The following is an 11,117-nucleotide window of genomic DNA, read 5'->3' as shown; positions in this document are numbered from 1 at the left end:
TTTGGGACTATTTCATTGGTATGATCATATACATTTAGTTGTTGTTGACAGAACCCAAGTCTGGTTCATTCAATGTTTTTACCATCGATCTTAGAGAAGCAAATAATAATGAGCATAAATATTGATAATGCTATATGCTAACCTTTGGAGGTGACTCTGTGAGTTTGGCGTTTCTCTTGTCCCACCCTGCGCCATCCAGGAAGAGTCCGTAGATGTAGACTCCGCCCATGTCGTCTGGCGGCGGCGCTGTGACATCCTCCCTCATCATCCGGGTGACATCGTTGTGCAGGACGACAGTGTCCAGAGCCCAGCCTTTGGCCAGGTTCATCCTCGTGGTCTCCTGCCTCATGGCAGTCAGAAAGCCCTATGACAAACCACACAGTTTATCATGACATGAATTTGATTTTTTTTTTGCTAGGTGCTTTAAAAGAACACTATTTAAAATCCTAACATTTATATCACAACGTAAAATACATTATTCCCAGGTAATACATAAACAGTACAAGTTCCACACGAAGTACTGTAACCAGATATTCATTGGTGCGACTGCCTTGTCTGCTCCACCTCTGAGCTTCTACATTTACAGTATGTGACTCGTGTCAGGAAACTAGGCATATGTCGCGAGTCACTACTTCACAGGAGAGCCATTTGAACGTAAAGTAGTTTTCATTTTAAGTTAAAAAGTGTACTGTTAGCTAGCTAACTACGTTAGCAGGCTGGCTCGCTAGCTAACATCACGTGTATGATCTTATTATTTGTATCTCAGAGCAATTTGCTTTGCTAGTTATAGCCTAATGTTAGCTAGCTAACATTGAACCTGGTTGGTTAGCTAGCTGCAGATTCATGCAGGGTAGTAACGTCATGAGTTGCGATTATGGTTAATTGTTTACCCAGCTAGCTAGCTACATGTCTTAACAAAGGACTCCATGCAAGTAACCATTTCAATGGAATGTCACAGCGACAACTGTTGATAGTTGCAGCTGGTAAATTCACTCTGGCTAACTACTCCGATTTCAGAGCACTCTCGTCTGAGTATGACAGAGTGCAGAATAACTGACAAATTTACGAACGCTCAACACCAGTTGAATATGTCCAGTGTCAGTAAATGTTGGCAAAAAAGCATACATTTTTGCCAGCAGCACAGTTGCAGTCATCAACGCTCTGGATAACATGTAAACAGCCTAACCAGCTATGCTAGGGCGAGTAAAATAGTCAGTGAGCTGTTCTCTCATTTGTTTCTTGAAGTAGCTAGCCAACGTTTGCCAGTTAGCTTGGGTGCTTGACTGTCGTTGTTAGGATAGAACACTCAGATCAACCCTTAAAGAGTTGGGTGGGGCTAAAACTTAAGAGGGTGTGAACGATGCTGAAGGGGTGTAGACAAAGAAGTGCTCTCCAGTAGGTACCAAAACATTCAAAGGCCATTTTCTCAAAGTTGATCAACTTTCAAAGCAGAATTACTTTCCCATTGTTCCTTTAAATGCAATGTATGATATACCATTTTGTAGCTCTGTGTCTCTGCTTTTATCCAATGTAAAAAAACACAATTTCAAATTCTGCTACATAAGACCGAATCAAAGCGGTCGGTCACGTATATCCTACCTGTGGGTTGAAGAAGCCAGTGAGCCAGAACTGGTGGGGCCGTCCACTGGAGATCCAGGTATAAAACTGCTGGTTCCTCTCCAGTAGCTCCGTGAACCAGAAGCCCAGCGTCGCAGAGTCCCAGCTGATCTTCTGCCACAGCTTGGGGATGCGTGCGTCATACATGCTGTCCAGGGCATCCCTCAAATCCTCTGACATGATAATGGTCCCTAACGGTAGATAGTTTAGTTCAGGGACTCAAAACCTATAACCAGACTCAAAGGTCTCACTTCGATTTCGGAGTAGAGAAAAATGTTGTCTAATTTCTTATCAAAAGTTGCTAACTAGCTATGTATTGTATTTCCATGCTATTTACACTGTACAGTGTGAAAGTTGTTTTTATTACAGATTATCTTTTTCATAGTACCTCTGTATGCATTTACAATATGTGTTTTTTAGAGACTTACCATCAATGGCCAGTTTCAGATCGGTGAGGGTACTCCGTACACAGCCTATGATTCGCTGCATGCGGTCAAGCTCCTGACGCAGAAAGATGTTCATGGGCTGGAAAAGGCCCATTTTCTGAAGATGAGCTCTCACCTGAAGCACAAAGTAGAAGGGACCTTATTATTGATGTAGTTGTTCAGCTGATCTGTGGTATATATGGTATCTTTACAGAGCCAAGATATAACAATTGTTGATGCCAACCCTTGATTGACACAATCAACCTTGTCCATGTCTGGTTGGTTACCTCATGTGGAACATAGTCTGGTGGCAGCTTGTCCAGCATCTCGTTGGCCAGTTTCTGGACAGTGGCCTCTCTTGTCTCCCCTCCCCCTCCTCCACTGTCCTTGGGTTGGATATTGATGATGGTGCTTAGGATCTTGTTGGCCATGTTTGTCTGGTACGTAATGTCAGCATTAGGATGAAGACCGAACACCTGTTGGTCACACAACTGTGATTAGTATACACAGTATACATTAGTTTGTTGCTCCAGTGTGATAGTAGCCTATTCAAAAATAACCAAAACCTGTCTAACATTAACCGTCTGCTAACTGCAAGCAGAAAATAATGATGTAGCACTAATGTCACACCAATAACATCTCTCCCCCCTCTTACCTCTGGCGAGTCGACCAGTGGCAGGGTCTCAATGTGGAGCAGGTAATCCGGCACATTCTTGGCTTTGGGTATAGTATAACCCTTGTAGAAACAGAACTTGTCGGCGAATGTGCTCTCGCTGAACCACACGCGGGTGAAGGTGTTGAGAAGGTGTTTGTCCAGGTCGTCTGTTACGCGGCCGCCGTATTGGACCTCACCCAGCATATAGCGCAGGCAGCTCCAGTTGACGCCACGCTTCACATCCAACTCGTCCAGGTGGTTCTGGACAAACTGCATGCTGGAGGTGAAGTCTGCCTGGTTGAACTCGTACGGGATGTTCCAGCCCAGGGGGCCAAACTTACGCCTCTCCTGGATGGAGAAAAACCAACACACATGAGATTGATAGAGAGATTGATGGACATCACTGGTTCATCCATTCATTCATTTATTTTCACTGGGTAAAATATCATTATAAGTAATAACTGTAGAGTTAAAGCATAGATTGTAATGTAAAGAATGTGAGCGTTTCACAGTAGACCTACTGATTTTCAAAAGGTTCCCTGTCCTGCAGAGGGGAAAGAGAGAGGTACAGAGGCAGAGTACTAGTAAGACCCAGTGAAATACAGAGGCAGAGCACTAGTAAGACCCAGTGAAATACAGAGGCAGAGCACTAGTAAGACCCAGTGAAATACTGAGGCAGAGCACTAGTAAGACCCAGTGAAATACTGAGGCAGAGCACTAGTAAGACCCAGTGAAATACTGAGGCAGAGCACTAGCAAGAACCAGAGAAATACAGAGGCAGAGCACTAGCAAGAACCAGAGAAATACAGAGGCAGAGTGTTAGCAAGAACCAGAGAAATACAGAGGCAGAGTGTTAGCAAGACCCAGTGAAATACTGAGGCAGAGAACTAGCAAGAACCAGAGAAATACTGAGGCAGAGCACTAGCAAGAACCAGAGAACCAGAGGCAGAGTACTAGTAATAACTAGAGAAATACAGAGGCAGAGTACTAGCAAGAACCAGAGAAATACAGAGGCAGAGTACTAGTAATAACTAGAGAAAAGGGAAGGAAAACATGTTACAGTAGATGGAAAGACTGTTATTGATGTGAACGCTGAAAATGTTAGAGAAACAACAGCCATTGGGGATATGGGTATTTAATATTATGGTGTGATATGGGGATATGGGATTATGATACGGGGGTGAATCAGGTTTGAAATGATGTTGTTCAGTCAGACCTGAACAGTAGTGTGGAGGAAGGCCACAGCGTATAACAGAGGTCTCCACTGGGGCAGGTTAGTAATCTCCAGCATCTCCTGAGTCACACCGTTGTAGGTCCTTTTCAACCCTGCTTTCATACCTGGACACAACATAAGACCACAAATCTGGTATGACACAAATTCATAATACGAAGATACTGCATATGCCATGTTCATCAATCCAGATTATGAAAATTAACACAGAAGAAGTGGTTTACATGTACCTTGAGGAGGCTCATTGGTGAACTTGATGGACGACTGCAGGAAGTTGATGGGGAACTTGGGGTGGACCTCGGTGGTCAGCCACACCCTACAACCACTGTGGATGTTTTCGGTGTTGGTGACCGACTCCAGCAGCTCGTCCAGGAAGTCCAGGCCCAGGTGACAATTCTGGAGGAGGAGCCAACCTCCATCAGCCATGCTGTTGGCCAATAACCTGCGAGCATGCACTTCCTGGCCCTGCCCCATGGAGATGGGTCTGCATGGTGCTCCCTACAGGTACACGCCGGACACAACATCAGCAAAACAGTCAAATACATACAGTAGAAAACAGATGCATCATGCTTTTTAGTCTAGGACTAGGCTTAATCTAGGTCTGAAAAACTTGCCACTAAAGTTACCTTTGCTTTTGCAAGCCTCTCTATGTTCTCTGTCGGGTCGGAGCCCATAGACAGGAAGCACACCATGGGAGTCCTCTTGTCACTCTCCGCCCACATAGACTCCATGTCCAGAATGACCCCCTCGGCGTACTTAGGCCCCAGCGACTCAGCGATGTAATGCCGTGCCTGGAACAAAAACCAAAGGGATTCACCAGCTAATGTGGGGAACACAGGCTATACCACTGCCGCTGAGGATTTTCAACACGGTTCATTAGCTTTGGATAAATCTATGGCTTTATTGGAGGTTTTCATTTTGTCATTATTGAAGAGGCAACATTTGGTGGATCAACCTGGGTTCAAAGATGACAGAGAACTATGAAATAAAAACCTACATTTTTGAATCCACCTATTATTATCTGTGAAAAGTTTTTATTGCAGGGTGATAATTATATGGCCAATGGGGAAATGATTTTATTCGGATCACATAGCAATAACGTAAAGCAGAATCATTGACACGTTGCACAGAGGATCTGCAGCCTAGGAGCATAGAGAGCAGTACTGTACAGTGGTTCTTCCTTTAAAAGTGAGTCACATTCTATTAATAGAGATGATTAGAAATGCGTTGGCTGAAGAGACATAGACAGGTAGTATTCAACACCACACTGCCCAAAGGAGAAGAAACATGTCTGGAGAAGAAAACGTTTGTCTTCATTTGAGTGTGGAAAATGTTTCTTTACAGCACAATGTATAGTACATTGAGTGCATACATTTGTGTTCAGTGTATGTGATCCCTTCAACCCACAACCTTGCCATTACTATCACCGCAGCCACGGTCTTACCAACTGTCACTCCACTTCCAGGAGCATGTAGGGTGATTCCACGCCAGCGTAGGTCAAACATATATATGGTATCTGAAGAGGGCATTTTAGGTCTAAAAAGGCCTAAAATGGCCACTTTCATCATGATTTTCTCAAAAATGGTTTGTGATACAAATGTAAAAAGCATGTCAAACATCCTTCCGCCCTATGAAGTTTCTATGTAAGAATTGCCAGAACAATCTGAGATACAAACACTATTTTGGGGCTACGCTGGCATGGAATCACCCTGTAAGGTTTGCGGAATAGTCCCAGCCAGTTGTGGAAAAAGCACCAAATTGTCATACTTGAGTAAAAGTAAAGATATGTTAATACAAAATGACTCAAGTTAAAGTGAAAGTCACACAGTAAAATACTACTTAAGTAAAAGTCTAAAAGTATTTGGTTTTAAATATACTTAAGTATCAAAGGTAAATGTAACTGTTAAAATGTACGTAAGTAAGTATAAGTATAAGTATATAAAAGTATGAATCATTTCAAAATCCTTATATTAAGCAAACCAGATTGCATCATTTTCTTGTTTTCTAAATTACAGATAGCCAGGGGCACATTCCAACACTTTAGTGAGTCCACCAGATCAGAGGCAGTAGATGAACAGGAATGTTCTCTTGATAAGTGCTGGAATTGGACAATTTTCCTGTCCTGCTAAGCATTCAAAATGTAAGGAGTACTTTTAGGTGTCAGGGAAAATGTATGGAGTATATAGTGCATTATTTTCTTTAGGAATGTAGTGAAGCTGTAACGGCTCTCGTTGGTGGTAGAAAGAGTAGACCAAAGCGCAGTGTGGAAAGTGTTCATGATTTTAATTAAAAAAACACTCAAACAAAATAACACGCACAGTTCTGTCAGGCAACAGTAACTAAACAGAAAACAAGATCGCACAAACTCAGGTGGAAAACAGGCTGCCTAAGTATGATTCCCAATCAGAGACAACGATAGACAGCTGCCTCTGACTGGGAACCACACTTGGCCAAAAAATAAAAGAAACAAAAAAAATAGAATTTCCCACCCGATTCATAGAGAATAATAAGGATCTCTAAGGTCAGGGAGTGACAGAAGCAAAAGTTGTCCAAAATAAAAAATAGTAAAGTAAAGTACAAATCCCCAAAAAACCTACTTAAGTAGTACTTGAAAGTATTTTTATTTAAGTACTTTACACCACTGGTCCTAGCTTAGTAGATATTTGGCAAAGGGCCTCAAACTCAGTTTCCACCTGTCATGCGTGTCAAAATGTAATAGCTGCCTCCCCTTAGTATGTACATGTGGGTAGCGTTTCTAAAGTGGAGACCTCAGATCAGATTTGACAAGGGAATTCAGTGCCTTAGCTCCTCCGGCTGTCCAAAAGTGGGAAAGTACCACACACCCTACTTCTATGCCTATTTTAATAGAGTTCCTGCATACTTAGTGCCAAATTAATTTGGAACTTGTTGAAATATTTTCAAAGCCATTATATTTCGCTGATATTAAATTAGGATAAAATGTATTCACTTTGGTTAACTGATGTAAAACTAGGCATCGTACCATCAACAGTTCTTTGTCTTGTTTCTTCAGACAAACATAACATTTACTCAGTGTTTGAAGGATTTGGACCCACCCTACACAGTCTGGTTTGTGTAACTTGGCAATGGTTTGGTCGAGAAGGAGAGATGGTGGATTTGAATGGGTAATTGCTGGCTATGCGGACTGTCAGCTGTTCGCTCATTTCAGAGAGGCTTTTTATAGTTCCCTCACAAGTCAGAACTGAAAGGGGAGACGCTTGTCTGTAACGTGCGCATTTGTAAATGATTACAGTACACCTGTGCCTTTCTCTCTCTCTCACCGTCTTCCCCAGAGTTTCCACGGTTACTAAGTAAATGAACTTGTCAAATTACATCACTCAGCAAGTCTTAATTTAGATTTGAAAAAAGGTAATTTAGTCTTGAATGGTATGACAAGTTTGAGGGCAGCACATTTATTTGAGTCTTTTAGTAGATGCTCCTATCCAGAGCGACTTACAGAAGCAATTAGGATGAAGTGCCTTGCTCAAGGGAACAGACAGATTTTTCACAGAGTCGGCTCTGGGATTTGAACCAGCGACCTTTCTGTCACTGGCTCAAAGCTATTCACTGCTAGGCTACCTGCCACCTTTATTTCTAGAGCACTGTGCCTGCATAAAAATATTAAAGGTACCATCCAGACTCGAGGAAAGATTCATAACGTTTGGGTTGTTCTGGGTCAAAAGCTTTTGCTGTATGTGGGAAATTACATTTTTTTCAAGGGGTAAATACAAACTAGTATCTTGAAAATACACTGATGTGCATTTTTTCTGTTGAAACAAAAATATATTGTTGCTAATAGCACAGGAAATGTTGACTGAGCAGACACTGACCCAATTCGTACGTGAGGTCTAAATAACAACAGATAGGCCCACCCACCTGCGCAATGGTCCGGTCGGGGCACCAGCTCCTGATCAACAATAACTTCCTGAATGTGTCCAGCATGCTGTCGTATCCGTCAGGCACCGGGGCCTCCTCGGGGGCAGGCTCGTCGAACCAGGCCCTCCAGGAGCGGTCGTTGTGGGTGACCTGGGTCAGCAGCTGGGTGAAGGGGTGCACGCTGGACAGCTGAACCAGGTTCAGCCACGTTATGTCCAGGATCCAGCGCCGCGGCTTGGGCTCCACAGAGTTCAGGTCCAGGGCTGCACCTCCTAGGAGAGAAGGAGATATATTCCATATGTGTATAACTACACAATAATTTCAAGTTCTAAATATGTGTAGGATCTTCTGTAATGCATGGTGCACAGTTAATATCCTTACTACTCATGGTTCAATAATGATTGAATTGAATAACGGCAACAAATGTAAGAGAGAGAAAGTGAGAATTATTAAGCTTCCCATATGATGACGCACTGCCAATTTGTAACAAATCTCACATCTCAATTTACACAAATCTAAGTGGGGTTGAGGGTTAAGAAGAGCATTAAACTCAGAGGGTTTGCTTAGGGAATACTGGCTTCATTTTAAGATGGATGCTTGACAGATAACAGTTCTCTTTACTGTAAAGGTTGAAAACGAGTCAATATTGGACCTAAGAGGAACTGTATGCAAATACAATAAGAGAAAACAAAGAGTTCTTCCAAATACTTAGCTTGATGTACATTATAGCAGTCAAAGAAGGTCCTAATACCATTGGTGTGTGAGAGGGGGAATTCAGGGGGCTAAAATAGATCTGGATGCATACAGTCAGCAGTGTGATGTAAGCTGAACTAGGGCTGGGGTTTTCAGTTACCCCCCTTGTGGGTGGGCCATGTGAGACACACTATGAGATACCCTACATGGGTGATAAGAGCAAAGTGATGGGTGTCACTCTTTTCGTTGTGAAAAGACACATTGATATAGGTATGTGTGATTGGTAATGACTGATATTAATTGAAGGGTTACGTTGAAATGGTCTTTTTTTAAATCGCAGATAGGTCACCAGGAAAATATAGGCTCTAGGCTACAGTTAGGCCTCACAGTTTATCCTGGCCAGGTCATGTGTTCAGTCTTATCATAACCTAATCAAAACATCAGCCACATTCATAACAAATCAGGAGGTACTGAAACAATCCAATGTTAATGTGATAAAGGTCTGAAAGTTGCAATGGAAAATATGAATGTAACTGGCCAAACCTTTGATGAAGGTTTGAAAGTCGCTGTGGGAGATGTTCCTGGCCTGCAGGTCGACCTTCAGGGCCAGCAGGAGGGTGAAGAGGAACTTGTGATCCTCATACAGGCCTCTAGCTGTATATCGAAACGCCTGGTAGGTCAGAAACTCAATGATGCTGAGGATCCTTTTAGAGGTGATTTGGGACTTAGTGGATTTCTCCATGGACGAGTCGAAGATGCCCAGGAACTGGCGGAGGGAGGTCTGGTACATGATGTTGACCAGGCTCATCTCCACTATGAGGAAGTAGAGGATGCTGCCCCGTGTGGCCACCGGACGGTACTCCTCCCTGGCCAGATTGATCTTCACCTCCGTATCGGCTGCCACCTTCAGCTTCTCACTCACCTGTTGGGAACATTTCAAGTACAATGTTGGACTACTGTGTCACAAATCTGAGAACATTTAAATCAATATATATAGGGGAAATACATATAGGTATGTCTAAAAATGTATTTAAAAAATGATGCTCTTGCATGCATTATTCTCTTTCATACATCATCATTGGAAAGAAATCATGCACCCAGTCCAAACACACAGATACCTCCTCTGCTGTGGTCTTGGTGACTCTCAGGACCTCTATAAGGGACTCGTCCTCCACCAGAGAGCCCTCAGTGCTGGTCAGTCTGTACAGGAGGTTATCCTCCAGCTCCTGCATCTTCCTCTTGTTAGAAGTCACTTCTTCTAAGAGCTTCACACGCTCCGACTCCAGCTCCTGAGAGAGAGAGAGAGAGAGAGAGAGAGAGAGAGAGAGAGAGAGAGAGAGAGACACACAGACAGAGAGAAATAAGCATGTCTTGTAAGAGCAAGGAGGTACTTGTATTTCTTGAAACTCTGTATAAACTCTGTGTGACTGACAGCTGTATTTGACTAGCTTTACCCAAACAATATGAATGGCATCCCCAGTTATGCACTCTATAGGTATACCTCATAAATGGGATCCCTGTACCTGTTTCTCTATTTGGATGACCCGGCCAAGTAGCTGGTCCTCCAGGCCTTTGAGAGTGACAGTGAAGTCCACCACAGCAGTCTTAGCACTGATCTCAGGGGTGTAGGCCGGGTTAGCCAGCTTAGTGGTGATATAGAGGGTGAACTCCTTCATCACATCCACCTCTTTGTCTCCTACCTTCACCTGGGGACAGGACAGGCAACAGAGGGCTGGAAGAGATACTCTATGAAATGGCAACAGAGAGTCTGAGGCTTGTTGTCATAGCACAGGCATCTTGGAGCCAATATTAAAAACGATTAAGTTCATATCCCCCATAGAGCTTAATAAAACAAAAGGGGGTCGAAACTAGAGCAAAAATTACGGTTTTCCAGGCACTATTATAATTATCTATCAAATAGTATTTGCAAACTATCAGCTGTGCAAGCACAAACATGACTCCAAGACGTTTAACTCCAAGACAGCACAAACCCCATACATCTACATTGAATACAAAAAGCAATATATTACTTTATACGTGGAGCCAGACTTGATGAAGTTCTTCTCCAGAATGTTGTCCAGGGCAGGGTCTAGCTCCTCTCCTACGTCCTCGATCAGTAGGGGGCGGCCCAGAGACATGCTGTCCTCCAAGTGGGAGCGGAAGTACTTGTGGTTCAAACATGTCACCTGAAACAGTCAGTAACAGAGATGGTAATAAAAACCTATGTTCACTTCATGGTTTATTTTTTATTGTTTTATACAAAACAGGTAGGGTCAAGTTAATTTGGATTAAAGAAATGTGTTTCTCCAGACATTTATCTCATACAGATTTACTTTTTATGGGTGAGATAACTGTAGCTACTCTGCCCTCGTTACCTCTAGCTCCCTATCCTTCTCACGGTTCTTGATCCAGATCTTTCCCTGGCCTTGTGGGTCGATGAGGAGGGGGTAGCGTGAGGCCTTGGTGACGATAATGCCATTCTGGATGGACAGGTCGTCATTGGGTAGGCCCTGAAGGTTCCACTCCCCCACAGTGGCATTGTCCACCAGCATACTGATCACATTCAGCTCCTACAGCAGTTATGGTCCATTCAAGGTCAATT

The 11,117-nt window shown here is 43.2% G+C and overlaps 1 protein-coding gene across 1 annotated transcript in view; it reads right to left on the bottom strand.

Annotated features, from left to right (window-relative positions):
- The window catches only part of dnah5l (dynein, axonemal, heavy chain 5 like), a 68,315-nt gene that overhangs the window by 917 nt on the left and 56,281 nt on the right, over nucleotides 1-11,117 (bottom strand). The window contains exons 63-76 of the mRNA XM_036943917.2: nucleotides 10,891-11,085; nucleotides 10,546-10,701; nucleotides 10,039-10,221; nucleotides 9,634-9,804; nucleotides 9,059-9,437; nucleotides 7,823-8,094; nucleotides 4,555-4,719; nucleotides 4,159-4,426; nucleotides 3,914-4,035; nucleotides 2,698-3,045; nucleotides 2,330-2,518; nucleotides 2,046-2,178; nucleotides 1,600-1,808; nucleotides 143-364 (exon numbers count right to left, since the gene is read on the bottom strand). Coding sequence (XP_036799812.2) covers nucleotides 143-364; nucleotides 1,600-1,808; nucleotides 2,046-2,178; nucleotides 2,330-2,518; nucleotides 2,698-3,045; nucleotides 3,914-4,035; nucleotides 4,159-4,426; nucleotides 4,555-4,719; nucleotides 7,823-8,094; nucleotides 9,059-9,437; nucleotides 9,634-9,804; nucleotides 10,039-10,221; nucleotides 10,546-10,701; nucleotides 10,891-11,085 — 3,012 coding nt within the window. The remainder of the gene's footprint in view (nucleotides 1-142; nucleotides 365-1,599; nucleotides 1,809-2,045; nucleotides 2,179-2,329; nucleotides 2,519-2,697; nucleotides 3,046-3,913; nucleotides 4,036-4,158; nucleotides 4,427-4,554; nucleotides 4,720-7,822; nucleotides 8,095-9,058; nucleotides 9,438-9,633; nucleotides 9,805-10,038; nucleotides 10,222-10,545; nucleotides 10,702-10,890; nucleotides 11,086-11,117) is intronic.

The sequence above is a fragment of the Oncorhynchus mykiss genome, chromosome 15 (assembly GCF_057628025.1).
Source record: "Oncorhynchus mykiss isolate SJ-2025 chromosome 15, ASM5762802v1, whole genome shotgun sequence".
In the NCBI taxonomy this organism is placed as follows: Eukaryota; Metazoa; Chordata; class Actinopteri; order Salmoniformes; family Salmonidae; genus Oncorhynchus; species Oncorhynchus mykiss.
Note: the sequence above shows the minus strand (reverse complement) of the source record. Positions and strands in the feature narration are given on the sequence as shown.